At 33.2% G+C, this 15,201-nt stretch overlaps 1 protein-coding gene across 8 annotated transcripts in view; it reads right to left on the bottom strand.

Moving 5' to 3' along the window:
• The window catches only part of RYR3 (ryanodine receptor 3), a 193,441-nt gene that overhangs the window by 98,639 nt on the left and 79,601 nt on the right, over window positions 1-15,201 (bottom strand). For all 8 annotated transcript variants that reach the window (XM_039705015.1, XM_039705018.1, XM_039705016.1 and 5 more), the window contains 16 exons: window positions 14,601-14,793; window positions 12,668-12,884; window positions 12,367-12,471; window positions 11,844-11,947; window positions 11,312-11,395; window positions 9,888-10,047; window positions 9,304-9,451; window positions 8,999-9,204; window positions 8,177-8,351; window positions 6,523-6,731; window positions 5,188-5,372; window positions 4,521-4,557; window positions 4,042-4,202; window positions 3,441-3,606; window positions 947-1,033; window positions 104-330 (listed from right to left, as the gene is read on the bottom strand). In XM_039705015.1, the coding sequence (XP_039560949.1) occupies window positions 104-330; window positions 947-1,033; window positions 3,441-3,606; window positions 4,042-4,202; window positions 4,521-4,557; window positions 5,188-5,372; window positions 6,523-6,731; window positions 8,177-8,351; window positions 8,999-9,204; window positions 9,304-9,451; window positions 9,888-10,047; window positions 11,312-11,395; window positions 11,844-11,947; window positions 12,367-12,471; window positions 12,668-12,884; window positions 14,601-14,793 (2,464 nt within the window). The remainder of the gene's footprint in view (window positions 1-103; window positions 331-946; window positions 1,034-3,440; window positions 3,607-4,041; window positions 4,203-4,520; window positions 4,558-5,187; window positions 5,373-6,522; window positions 6,732-8,176; window positions 8,352-8,998; window positions 9,205-9,303; window positions 9,452-9,887; window positions 10,048-11,311; window positions 11,396-11,843; window positions 11,948-12,366; window positions 12,472-12,667; window positions 12,885-14,600; window positions 14,794-15,201) is intronic.

Raw genomic sequence — 15,201 nt, 5'->3', positions numbered from 1 at the left:
CTATAAGGTAAATACTCAGCAAGGCAGGTTTAATCAATACACTGACATCTTTTTTCATTATATTTTGTCCACATGAAGGAATTTTATCTCATTATCAAGGTACCTGTTTTCTTCTGGGATATGAAGTGCCATCATCTGCAGAGGTTCCAAGCACTGTACAACCCAGCCATGACGTTCACTGACCCGCTCCGTTTCTACTCTGAGGAAGCTGTTTGGCATCCGGCTCCACAAAACAGGGGTAATCGTTTGTACATCAAGGCGAGGGGGGCACTGGGGAATAGGATTTCTTTCTTCACTTTTAAAAATTGCTGCTGACAAAGGCATGGTATTCTGAAACAAATATACGTATTATTTATTTTTGAAGTATGTAATAATTAATAAACCCATAACACCAAAAAGAAATATAACTTTTAAATAACAAGGAAATCACAGAAAGATAGAAGTTATTGCAACAAACCAAATCCATTAAAATCCCCCAACATTAATGGTGTCATCCTCAGATAATGTTAGTTTATTTTGACAATTGCAAATCACCAATTAACTGCATATAATAACAACATTTACAAGTAAACATAAAAGTCAAATTGCAAGTCATGCCTTTGATTCAACCTTCCTAAACAAATTTAAATGAGCAGGAATTTGCATGGAAATAAACAAAGATAGAAGTTATTGCAACAAACCAAATCCATTAAAATCCCCCAACATTAATGGTGTTATCCTCATATAATATTCATTTATTTTGACGATTGCAAATCACCAATTAACTACATATAATAACAACATTTACAGAAGTAAACATAAAAGTCAAATTGCAAGTCATGCCTTTGATTCAACCTTCCTAAACAAATTTAACTGAGCAGGAATTTACATGGAAATAAACAGATTTGATTTAAGAGAACATTTACATAAAGACTGTCTTTCTATAGAATACAAAAATACTTCCTACCTTTAATTTACCAAGTTCAAACTGAATCAAGTTAGTGCTTGTAGGCCGTAAAAACGTTGCTGGAAAAAGCTTTGTGTTTGGTTCAACCTAGAAGTGAAATGAGATGAAAAATTTTTTAAAATTAAAAATGGAAAAAAAATTCTCTCTGAATATGACATAAAATAAATACTGCATACCTTACACTTCATTACCAAATAACTTATATACTTTACTAAATAAAGTGCTGAATAGTGTCTACCTACAATATAGTAAAATATTTGCAGTTATTGTTATAGGACCACCTGGTTTTTGAGACAGGTGTTTTGTAGCCTTATGTGCTCTCAACACTTATAGGAGAAACCACTGCCATGAAATAAAGAATTAAAATTATCATTATAGAACAGTATATTATTTTTAAAAATTCAGTGCTCCAGAGTGGCTGAAAAAAGTACATCTCTGCAATTAAGTCAAAGTTTCAGAAGTTCAATTAAATATATTAATCACATCATGGTGCATTTTGTGTATCACGTACAGATGTTGTACATAATAAACACAACTACAATACTTGTGCTGTGAAGGAGCACAACTCCTAACTTTGAGGACAACGATCTATCAAAAACTGTTTTCTCAGGACTATGACTATGGGCATAGACAAAATAATATAGAGGTAGGTATTAACATTCCAAAATTTTGGTAAGTTAAAAAAACCACAACCCCAAGTCCAGAAAAAGAGGCATTCTGTTCTGGTTGTTGTGTTGGGTTTATTTCTGAATATCACCTTGGCATTCAATAGTCAGATCAAGAACTACAGAAAAATTAATTTCCTCTATTAAATATGTTGACCTATAGGTCTTTTAAAATGAAAGCAGCAAACAAATATTGTCCTTCTATTTCAGTTAAGAAAACTGAAAAATGTATGCAAACTATTATAAGACTAAAATAATTACCTAGACCAAACAAATATAGTATAAATTAGTTGTGGCAGTTGGAGTGAGAGATTTGATTTAGTAAAATATTTTAAAGGTCTTACTTTATTGTAAAATATTCAAGACATGGAAATGAAAACTACATAATATTATTTTCATTGCTTTTAAAAAGAGACTAAATAATTAAATTACTCAAAGTAAGCTAAAATTAAAAAAAAATATTTCTCCCTTATTTGTAATAATCTTGTTGGGTTATACTATTTTATATTGATAGAAAATGCTGGATAGTCTCATTTTTCAGCAGATCAGGTGTAACAGGTTTATTGAGAAAATATTTCCTAAAACAACTTCAGGTGTTTTTCCATGAAAAAGAGAGGAAACAGAGGAGAAATTATGGTACTGAGATTTAAATTTAGTACAGAGAAAATTATTCTATTAATTGCAAGTCATATAAAGAAAAGTCTAGAAGTGTTATTTACACTAAATTCAATAATGTGCATCTTCCACATCTGTCTTTCATACATGTCCTACAAGAACAGTAAAAGGTTGTCTGTGAAAAAACCCCCACAAACACCCACTGCAAAGAAACACACCAAAGTTTCATGGCTTTTCTCAGAAGCTTTCGTATTGATTTGTATCTGGTTAGAAAAACAACAAAGCTGCACTTAAGCACTTTGACCACCTGTTTTCTTTTGCCAGTGTGCTGACATTCAATATTCTCCCAGCATGGCACTGAAGTTACTCACCACTCTTACAAAATATTCCAAAATCACTATTACTAGATAACCTCCCATCCCCACGTACAGGCTGTGTGCAACCCTGCCACATCCATTTTCAATGGAGTCAGTATAAAGGTTCCATTAAATCTAGTTAAATAACATTTTATTTGTATCTTTATTACACATTTGAGGGGCTGACATAGAAGAAAGCAATGAATTGTTGCTAATACTGGACAACCTCTTCTACAGTGAGTGATTTACTATGGACAACTGATCCTACTGAGAGGAAACCTCAACAATCTGGTGCTGAAAACTCCTGTCAGCCACTGATCCATTTTTAAAACGACACCATGTTTTGATGGTATTAATAGCATTTAGGGCCCACCCCACTTATTTTGCCTTTCTGCATGAATGCATATTTGAATTTTAGGTTTTGAAACTTATCAATTCAGAAGGTCACCAAATCACAGCTATCTGCAGAAGATGCAAACCCTGGTAATAATGAACTAAATTTTTCTTCTCAATTCATATAAAAAATTATATATAAAGCCTAATTTTGACCTTCTGCTAGTTCAAATATTTATTTCCCCTTTATTGTATAACAGATTCAGTTGAAAAAATAATTTAAAGAATTAACTTTATTAATCACGATTATGAACCACACAGAGATGTAAAAAAAATATTTGTCCTAACATATTTAAATTCAAAAAAACATAGCCTTATAAGAAGTGAGAAAAAGAGGGAAAACCAGAATGATTATAGGAAAACCTATTATCATCACTCAAATGATGTCCAGTTAGATTTCTGGAAAAGAGAGGTAGCATAAAAACAAGAATCTCACTAGATAGCCTCCTGAAAATCAGATAATACCTGATAACAAGTGCCAAGCTCTCTTCCATTGGCTGTGAATGACACCATTCCAGTAGCCAGGTCAACAAAGCATCCAATTTCTATATCCACATTACTGCGACCTGATCTCTGGGAATTAGCAATCACATCTCCTCCCCAGACCATGTAGCAATTGCTCCGCTTCACACTGAAAGAGCAACAAGAACAAAGCATAGGTCACACTGAACTTGGTGGACATGCACTTTTCAAGGGAGGAATACCTTTTTTTTCTTTATCGTAGTTACGAAAAAATTCACAGACTTCTGTGTGCACTTGTAAGTTATAGTTAAACAAACTGCTTCATCCACAATGAGTAAATATAGACATTAAATTAAAGAAGCATCTTTCATTTAAAATTCTTTCCAAAAGAAATTTTCTTTGCAAGAGAACATGAATGATAAATTCACTTTAACATGTCTACCTAAAACACATTCATATATAAATGAACACAGAAAACTCACACTCCATAATCAATTTTCTTATTAGTTTAAATTAATATTTAAAATATCATAAAGCTCATGAACATATGAGTTTTAAATAATATTAAACTAAAAACTTTCATACATTATAAGTAATTCCTTACCTTTCATGAACTCTGCCTCTCTCATCGCCTAAAGTAACTGTCACCGTACAATTTTTATTTAGGTCAAAATTCTCACTGTAAAAATGATAGTCTGGTGTTACCCAGCCAACCCAGACAGAGGATGGGTCTTGGCCAGCAAATATCCGTAGTGAGTAAAAATACTGAAAGGAGGAAAAGAGCATCTTAGTAATAGAAATTTAAAGCATTTTATCAAGGAATAATAAAATCTCCTATATATCAAACTTTAACAGTAATTCACATTCTTCAAATAAGTAATTTAAAATACTCTTAAATTAAATAAACACACTAGTGTTTTAAGTTGATGAGGTTTATGTTTCTACAAGTTGCAAATCATGCAGCTCTGGACATCATTATTTCTAAAGAGTGTTATATCATAAAAAATTATTAAAAAGGCTTCTTTCAACAGATTGATTGCTAATGAACTTGTTGCCACAAAGCATGTCAATATACTTACTTACCGTAGTAGAAGGAGGAGCAATTTCTTGGCTGTGCTTTCTACAGATAAAGGAAAATCAGTAAATAATTTTTTAAAAAGTAGTAAAAAATTAGTCATTATTAGGCTAAGTATTCTTAAAAGCTAACTACTGTAAGTTAGCTAATTTGCTTGGTACCGAGTATGCATTAGCGAAGACTGTACAGGATACAAATATACAAGTAAAATAGTTGATTGCAATTAAGGTAGAAAGTGGGAGAAGAGGCAGATTTATGGCAGTAAAATAAAGATAGAGGTACCTCTGAAAGGTGCAGGACCCATTAATACCAGGTATCTTTAAAAACCTGTCCCACCATTGTTTTTCTTTTAATGAATTAGGCACTTTTCTGGTAACAATGAGCTATTGAGCAATAATGTTGATGAGCAATAATCCAAAGGGCCAAAGACTCTGAGCTAGTTTTCCAGGCTAGCATTTGCAAATCATAATAATTCAGAAAAAAATTCTGTTTAGGTAAAGATCTACAGAACTTGTGATGCACCTATTTAGAAAAGGTTCTCTCTTGTCTGGACACACCATTTTATGGTAATCTGTTCTTAGTGCACAGAAATTTTGAGTATACAATAATAAAGAATAATATAACAATATATTTACACTGAAAGCATGAAATAGGATAACCAAACCCAAGTCTAACCGTTTTTGGAAAACATCAGAGGAGGCATTTTCCACACCCATGCCGAAGTTGAATGATGAGTGGAACTCAATGGGCATACTCAAACGACAGTATATCATGTCTGAATTGCTGTTCTGTGTGCCAAATGTTTTGTGAGTAACTTTTAACCGTGGTGGACTCTCAATGGTCCCATCAATTCTCCATATCTAAAAATAACAGAAATATTTTTAAATTATTCTATCCAAAAAATGTTGAAAACTTCCATAAAGCAACTAGAGGATGAGAAAATTGAAAGAGGAAACTTAAATTTTTCATAATTAATTATCTTCAAAACTATGCAGCTTTGTTCTCTGACACTGAATTTAACCTGAAAAGCAAGGGAATCAACAGCTTCAGAATATCCTGACTACAGAAAATATTTTCAAAATGTTCCATTCAAGAGTAAAAAAAATGTTTTTAAAATATAGTTTATTAAACTAATTCATTTTGAGTACACAATTCATTGAAAAACTGCATTACAAGAATCAGTAAGTTTTCACCACAATGAGAAGAAATATCAATTAGAATTGTTCAGAGGGTCATTATAGACTTTGTGTCTTATACTACTTTCCCTTGAGCTGAAAAAATGCATTTTCAAATTCAGTGAGAGAAATATTGTAAAAACTTGTAAAGACAAGAATAGTGATGAAATAATACTGAAAAAATATTAAAAAAAAGCTGAAATAATTTAGTTGGAATTCAGTGAAATTTCAGAGACAATAATTAGAGAATAATTGGCTACATCTTAATTAAAGTAAATGGTCTAGAGAGATTGTAGTAAAAAATCTCATCAGGATCTCAAACATATCATTTTGAAATATATTAATTTGAAACAATTTATAGAAAAGACAGAATATATTATTTTGTTCTAGTATAGATTAGTTAGGGAGTTTTGGAATTCCTATCACTGGTGCATCACAATGAAAGAATCTGTGACACCACAGGTATACTTAAACGCCCTCAGACTTCAGCTGAACAATTGTCAGATATTTAAGAAAAATTTCTAGTAGAGAAGGCTTAGAAAGAGAAAGTGCATGTAAGATAGAATAGAAAAAAACCCCATAACTAACATGTTTCCAGTAGCTAACCCCAATACAAATTAAGTCATATAATAAACCAGATGGGTATATCCATAGGAATCCATACTACCATAAATGAAAAAGAAGATAGACAAGATCATCTGGAATTACCTAAGAGTTACTTAATAGAGTAATATGACAGACTATCTGATGACAGTAAGTATTAGTAAGGGTTTAATGTCTCAGCTTGCTAAACAAACAATTGTTGAGCAGGTGTCTCCCTGACATGTAACGTTACCTTAATGTGAGGATGATTTTTTGGCACGTTGACAAATGTTGGTAAGCGTTTACTAAACCACATAGCAACATCTCGGTTCATGTTAACGGCAAAAGGTTCAAAACCTTCTTGGAGGCCACACATCGTATAATACTTGAATGTACTGGCATCCATTCCGAGGTTCATGCGACCAATCTGAGATAGGCCCAGGGCACAGATTGGAACAAAACCTAAAGTAAAAAAAAAACCAACAAAACTTAATAACTTAGTTTAAAACCGGACATTCTTTCTTTTCGATCCATTGAATGTGAACGAAACTTTAGCTCCTACGAGTAATGCACACGAAGTGATGACAGTAGCAAGGATTTAAAGCCACCTTAACTACAAATGTCTAAGTTCAATAAAGTAGCTACCAAAACCCCTGAGAACTTAGGCACTATTGGATTTATATTTATTATCTTTCTAATTTTTAGACTAATAAACATGGCTTTATACATCAAGCTGGTCACTGGAAGCCAACCATGGTTAGGTCAAAGTTATTAACAAAAGTTAAGTATGGTTTCTGAGGGCACAAAATTTTCAAAAGGACTTTGAGATGAGGTTCAATATCTCAATACATTTGTTTAAAATTTACTTTATCGTCAGTAGGTAAAATTTTCTTTTTTGCCAGTCTTCATTCCTTCTTCATTCACAATGGACAAATACACACACCTTTAATGCTAGCATTTTTTATGACTCGGCTCTTTCATCTCTATGTAGGTTTAGACAGGGATGAAAGGCTTTTGACTTATTTCACCATTTCCCAAAAAAAACAGAATTCAGAGCAAGATTAGGGAAAAGTCAACCATTCAGCCTCTAAAGGAGAGATTTTCTCTCCTGAATTTTGAGACTTCAGTACAGCTTTGTTAAGGCAGTCCTCATTCTTTACCTTTATAAAAACTCTATCAATGGTATGATCAAAGAAGAGCAGTGAGCAACTGCAAAGTTTTCTGGTAATTACTAAGAGGTATGAAGGTATTACTGATTGGAGGAGATACACTTACAAAGAAAAAGTCAATAGAAACATAAAGCAAACCAGTTTGAAAACATTCCTCAAACTCTTTTACTACAATCATATAGATACAACTTTTTTGAAAAATCAAAGGCCAAAAACAAAAGAGGAAAAATATCTCAGGAAAATAGGATATTTGGATAAGTTATGAATAGGAGAGAGAAAGAAAATAAAGATTAGACTCATGTTGCAAAGATCTTTCTTTTGATGTAGACTCTCACCACACAGTACTCATTTTGTCCTTCACAGACATGAACATAATATATTTACGCTCCAGTGAGATTATCAGAGACTACCTTTTCAGATTTTGGTAATTTTTCAGAATGCTTATTATTACCACTTCTTCTTAGCACTGAAGTCTTGAGAGAAAGCCTAGAAACAGTGAGAAAATTTATCCACTCTGCTAGAAACCCCATTAATGTGGTTAAAGGAGAAAATCAATTCAGTTTGTGCCACACAACCACTCTCAAAATAAATTTTTGTGAAGTTAATGTATAGCACAGTCTGAAGGCTCATATCAGTGGAATATGATTTCTCAGCTCACTGAGTCATGACAGACTAGTTTTTCTGTTTGTTTTATTATTTTGTCTTCTAATAACCATGTGACTTTAAAGGGGAAGTTACCATTTTCTATTCCAAAGTCAGCAAACGCAAGTTCTGAGCCTTTACTGGTTATAAGCAACTCTCCATTCAGAGTAAAGATGATTGACTTGTCATCCAAGTTTATCATACAACCAACCACATCTCCTGATTGCCAGCTTCGTCCAAAGAATCCACTGCCTTGATGCCAACAGTGGCCCTAAATGTTAAAACAAAGTAATAAATACAGTGTTAAAATGAAAAATTAAATACAAAATAAATAAAGAAACCCAGATATTTTATTGTCCAGGATCTTAACATAGTTTGCAAACAGTAATGATCGTGACTTTTGCCTTGGAAATAACAGGGACATGGAGAGAGTAAGGCACCCTAGCTTCAGCAATTTGGAACCTGATAACTACTGTTCACTGGATTCAACTTCCTACACACAGGGTTCTGGTCCTTTAGGAGTCAAGCTTGGAAAGAAAGCACATGCAGAAACCAGAAAAAACAGACAAAGGAAAACAGACTGTGGTTTTCTCAGCTAACGAAGAACCTTTTTGATTTTTGTAAAACACCACTTATAAAAAATGGAAGTGAATGCTGTATCTCGTTTATAATTATGACAGACTTCTGTACTTAGTTTGGTATAGCCTAGGAAGATACATATAAAACAACACTTCTTTGTTAGCATAATCTCATGACCAGAACCAAAATGGAGGTACTATCCAGTGTGAAACAGAGCTCAGAGATATCTTTATACAAATCAAAAACGTGCTGGTAGTTGATGTGGAGTACACAGAGGAAACCTATGTTGTAGTTCTCTGTCTACGCTGTTCATAGATCAAGAGGTAAAGGTGTACTGACTTTGCTTCCTTCAAATACAAATGCTTGGTCATCAGCTCCCAACTCTATGTCAGGTCGACAGCCTGGCCTGGCCCAGCCAACACGCATGTCTCCACCTGTCACAGCTTCAAACTCAAAGTACCACTTTCCAGACTTCACTGCATAGGATTGTTCTACTCTGAAAAATCGTATCTTGTCAATGCTGACTTTTTCCACTGTTTGATCAGCTGTAAAAATAAACAGAGGAAAAAAACCCCTCTTTTAGTAATAGAATGAAACTATAAATGTCACTAAAAAAGGCCATGATTCTCATTGAAAATACATACCTATCTCTTGGTCAGGTGGCTCAATATTATAGCCATAGCCTGCAAATGTTCTGACAGCTTCACGGAGGCTGTCTCTGTTTGATTTTTTAGTGCGTTCATCTAATAATGCATATGGCACTAGCCGAGGATTACGTTTGTTCTTGAGATCCTGAAAGCAATTATAAAAACCAACAAGAAGAAAAGTCTGTTTAGACATCACAAAGTCTTTGAATAATGAGACAGAGTGCACTTTGGCATCATGTAATGATTACAGAAGAGAAGCAGCATTAATGAAGAAGAGATCTATGAATGCAAGCTCGGTTAATTATCTGTTAATAACACTGAAAACCAAAGTACAAGAATGAAGGAGAAGGGTGGAAATATATTCTCATACATCCAGCAGCTGCAACCATACAGGTCTGACAATCCAGACTTTTATATGTAGGGTTTCTTTCCCTGCTCCCAACCCCCTTTGGCTTTCCAATTATTACAGGACAGTCAGCATTTGTCATTTTAACTAGCACTTCCTCCCAAATGCTGTTCTGAAATAAAAAAAAAATCTCATATTCTTTATTTATTCCAAATGCATGTAAAGAAGTACCTACCTGTTGAATGCCATAGGTCCATCCTTGCTTTATTCTATCTTTTGCCCAGACATTATGAGCATTTTCTGCTAATTTGTCAACTAGAAATTCCTGAGAAGGTAACAATTTCACTTCAGAAAGATCAAGAGGGGCAGGTTTATATCCATTTGACATCATGTAACTGTAAGTCAACAAAGCAAAACAGATAGTCAAGATAGTCAGTTATGGTATTGAAATCTTTCTATGAGGCATTCATAGGGTGGAAATCACTATCTCTCTCCACTTTGCAATCTCCTACTCTCACCTTTCCTTTGCAAAAATCTTCCATTGTGTTTGGTTATTGACTAGGATATAAACTGGATTCTAGTCATCTACATCATCTCATTTTCCACCTATTTGCACAATAGTTAATTAAATGTGACTCAGATCCATATTTACATGCCTAAAATGTTGCTATAAAGCAACAAAATTTTTATTGAGTGACTACTTTACATATATATATTTGTCATTTAAACATTTCAAGTAATTTCTATTTTAAAGATCTTTATGATGACTTCTTATGAAACTCTCTTATGTATCATTAAGTATGGTATTTTAATTAACTATTCTGTAAGGATTGCATTACCATTTTTTCCAACAGAAGAAAAAAAATTTAACTATTGTTCTTACCACTTTTTGGCTGAATAAAATGTTTAGTAATTTTCCAGCAGTAGCCATTATCTTCTCCAGCCCTTCCATATTGTATAAGTACAACCTGTTCTTTTAGACATACTTAGATTCTCTTTTGCTCAAGTCAGTTAGTTTCCATTAATTAGGATGTTCCATATAGGCAACAAGAGAATAATAGCAAACCAGTATTATGATAGACTGCCTGCAGTATGGATCTTGAGAAAAGCTCTATTTGACTTTCTTTAATTAAGGCCATCAGCTGAATCAAGATTACTGTCTCTCATCATAAAACTATGTATTTTACTGCTCACTTGAAACAACTGACTTTGTTTTTCATGGATAAATTTCTTTCAGGAAAAAAAGACATATGGTATGTTGATAAACTGATGTGAAATGGCCAGTGTCCAACTTGCTGTTTCTGTCTCCTGTGGTAAAGTAGTAAACTGTCTTTCAAGTAAATAGATTTACCATCATATGACTAGACTGTTCTTGACTGTGAGACAGAAAAGCACTGCAATTTTGTATTTAGCTTTGGAGTCTCTGTTCTAGGGTGATGTAACACTGCTACAATTGTCTGTATGCAACTGTTTCTGCCTCTCAACAGCTTCAGGAGGTGATGTAGAACAGCAGTATTCACATTCCAACATCATCACAGCCAAGTAAAGGCCTAACCAGAGATCTGTAATGTATGGGCTTGGTATCCTTTAAATGAACACAAAATATTTTACATTTATAATAAATATTACAATATGTAACTGTTACCATAAGGTACATACTTTTTTGGAAGTTTGACTTTTTTAAGATCTTCCTCAGCTGCTGGATGAGCATGAACAATGTGACATCCAAGGGCCAAAAGGGTTCTGGCATAAAAATGGCAGAAGTTAAACACGAAGTTAATGGCATTAGTTAAACACGACATTATAGTTCTCATGCATTGTAAAAATATGCAGAAGAAATTATATTTAAATATATGTAAGTAATCCAAAATAATTGTATTTAAAACCACAAATATTTTAATGTATCAGAGATAACAAATAAGCCCTTCAAAGACTAGAAAGGCACAAATTTATGACTTGAGATTTCTACCACTTTATTAAAACCAAGAGGATTTGGTGGTGTTTTTTTCTTTGTCTGCAGAGACAAAAGTTTTTTTACATCAGTCTGATTGGGTTCCTGGGACTTCTAGTAAAGTTAGCAGAATATCTTTGAAGGAGATGTTTGAACGGTTTTGATATCTTACAATAGTATGATGCACTTAAATAAAAATAAAATTTAAAAACTTTATTTTCTTTTCTATTTAAAGCTCACTTGAGGGTTTCAGTTGACATTTGTAGATTATAATTCTTCTCTGTCTCAGGCAGTTTTGAGAATTCTACAAGACAAGGATGATGCCTTTTATTATCATCCCGTATCTGCAAAAGAATAACAAAAAGAGTACTTTCCTGATGGAATCAAGTATCACAATAAAAACCCAGTAAATTCTTTGCAGTAATGAAGTTAATATAAGCATTACCATTTATATTTGTTCAGTGACAGCTACTCATGACTATATAAATCTCCTTTTCCCATGATTCACTTATAATGCATACTATAAATACTCCTTCATAATTAATGAAATAAACAAAACGAAAATCTTAAGGAATTTGTATGCTAAAAAAAGTCACAAAAAAGTTAATACTGCTGTCTCCTTCCAGCTTACATTGCCACCTGTTGTTGGTAATGTATAGACCACCATTGCATACCCCATTCAAATTCCAAGTCAAGGTTTGGGCTGGTAGAACACTTAACCAAATACAGCTGACTATACCCAGGCAGGTCATTCAAAACATACCTTGCCATATGTCCAGCCCAGTTCTATTTTATTCATTCCCCATAGTTCATGGATATTTTCAGCTAGTTTGTCCCTGATCTTTTCAAGATGAAAAGGAAGAGCAATCTAAGGAAAGAGCATAACAATTCCAGAAGTAAGAAGAGGTTCCAGTTACCACACCTTGTATATCCAAGATCACTTAGTTTAGTTAGTACATCACAACAAGCAGTGGAAGAACTGCTAAGGGGGAAAATTTTATATTGTGAATGTAAGTTTTGAATAGACATAAGTTATAGATCCCATTATTGCAAATTTCACATACCTGACTGGTGTCTATTGGACAAGGGATAAAAGAAGCTTGTGAGAGAAATTGTGTTGTACCCAACAAATCCCTCACTCCTTCAAAATCTCTTTTATATTCTTTGACTGGTTCCAATTTCATCTTCTCTTTTGGAAGCAATGCTTCATAACAGGGAGCATAGCCAGCTGGAGGCAGAAATTTAAACTCTCCGTGACGTCCACCCAACAGGAAACGAACTCTGTGCAATTTTCAATGAAGCAATTAGACTCTTAAATAATCAGCATATACTATGATTATGGATAAATAGTGTAGAAGCCTAAGCATTTGTTTTACTACCATTTACAAAAATGCATGTGTTCTTCATATTATGGTAAATACCAAAGGGTTACCAAGCATTCATACTAGCAGATACTGTCAGTAAAACCATCATCTACCCACTGTTTTTTGAAAATTTGTTATCCCAAAACAAAGCTGATTATTTAGTGTAGTGGCATATTGAAATATTTCTCACTTAAAATCAAATGGTTGTAAGTTGTGATTTTTTTAGTAGATTTAAGGGATTTGGAAACAGAAATCTAATTTAAATTGGACTGTTATTCTAAAAATACTATTAGGACTATTGATACATAACTTGAAAGTTTTAAAGTTACGTCTCAGTGAACGCATGCAGACAGTTTGGCATATGAGAGAAACAATTAAAAAAACCACTAAAAACCTTAATACATTAGGAAAATAAACAATATTATACAGAATATTACAGCTGACAATGAGTTCCAGAAGCACGACTAAGATTCTTTGCAAACCCCTAAAATGTTCTTTTTCTCCTCAGATATAGATTTGTCATATAAATTTAAGAATATACCAAGAACAAAAACAAAGATAAAAACTATCCAGCTGCATACTTCCATCCTCAAGTGAGCAAAGTCTAGAGGTAAACACAGAAATGCTAAAAAAAATAAAAATAAATCCTGTTATCTCTAGGAATTAGCAACTACATTTTTTTATGGAGTGACCAGAAGCCTATAGGAGTATTAGAACAGATCAACATATTGTGTTCACATTTTTATAAAGATTAAAGACCCCAGAACACCCTCCTTAACTCATGAACTCAGGATTCCCATGTAAAGTATTTTCTCTGGTAGTAATAGACACAGATGACGATATCTGCTGTTAACATCAGCTATGGTGTTTTATAAACTATAAAGAAAAATGTTCTCACAAAATATAAAAACAACATCAAATAGGAATTAAATAAAAGAAAATAATTACACCCATTTTGGCAGATTTCTTACAGTAAAAAGTTATTAATATTTTTAAAAGCTTTGTATTAAAGAAGTTACATAGCAGGGTCACTCCAGGGGAATAAATGAAATTGATTTACTAAACCTTTTCCAGCTCTCATTTATTCTGTTTGATTCTTTAGGAGGTTTTCTGAATTCACTGAACATAGACAACCATATAAATTGTATACAGTAAGTTTGAATCTCAGTATTTTAGCTATAGAAGAGGTAAGAAACAGGGAATATTAGTAAAGAGATTCCAAAACTGCTTCTCATCAATTCTGTTTCCTACTGTGAGTATCCATTTTCATGATGATTTAGGTTTTGTACTCCCTATAAGAAATAGGGAATATTAGTAAAGAGATTCCAAAACTGCTTCTCATCAATTCTATTTCCTACTGTGAGCACAGTATCCATTTTAATGATGATTTAGGTTTTGTACTCCCTGCTGAGAAAGCCGGTGAGAACCTTAATTAGTGCAAAATATGATGCTGCATTTCTAACATGTTTTTTCACTGATAATTGTAATGAAACAAAATTAATATCACCTAGGTCACCAAATACCCATAAAATAATGCTGTCCAGACATGGTAACTTGATCAACTAGTTTACAGGCTCACATGACACTTTAAAGTGAAATCATCACTGAACAACTAATATCAAGTTGTACTTACTTTACACCTGCTGACAAGCTTACGACAGGGAAGAAAAACCCTTCTGTACTGAAGTTCTCAAACATTCCCTGTACAGGCTGTCCATTAATGCGGAATGAAATGCTGGGTACACCTAAATCCAAGCAGCAGCTAACCACATCATCAGATGCTAGTAAATGCTGATTGACAGATGCTACAGCTCTGGGTACCCGACCTAGGATAAAAGTATTTAGGAATCAGAATATTTAAGCAGGTTTAATTTTTAAAAATTATTTATTCGACCATTTCTAATGGAGTATGTTGCAGATGCTTCCTAGTCTTCTCCAAAGAATGATAATTTCTAACACTGGAGAATTGTTCAGTAGTATTGGAACAAAATATTGAATTATTTGTGTCTGCACACACATATTTTATATACAAAACCCAATGCTAGAACAATGTTTATATAATTGACAAAGGAAATACTCTCAAATTACGAATTATTAGAATTAATGTCATAAACTTTACTTCAGTGTATTCATATATATTCTCATAAAATCATCTTCCATTTGCATGGCCCCACTCTATTATTTTCAGAGTAATTAAAGAATACCTAGATGTATATGGCATTTAAAGGCACTGA

Source organism: Passer montanus, unplaced genomic scaffold (assembly GCF_014805655.1).
Source record: "Passer montanus isolate IOZ18808 unplaced genomic scaffold, ASM1480565v1 scaffold18, whole genome shotgun sequence".
Classification (NCBI taxonomy): Eukaryota; Metazoa; Chordata; class Aves; order Passeriformes; family Passeridae; genus Passer; species Passer montanus.
Note: the sequence above shows the minus strand (reverse complement) of the source record. Positions and strands in the feature narration are given on the sequence as shown.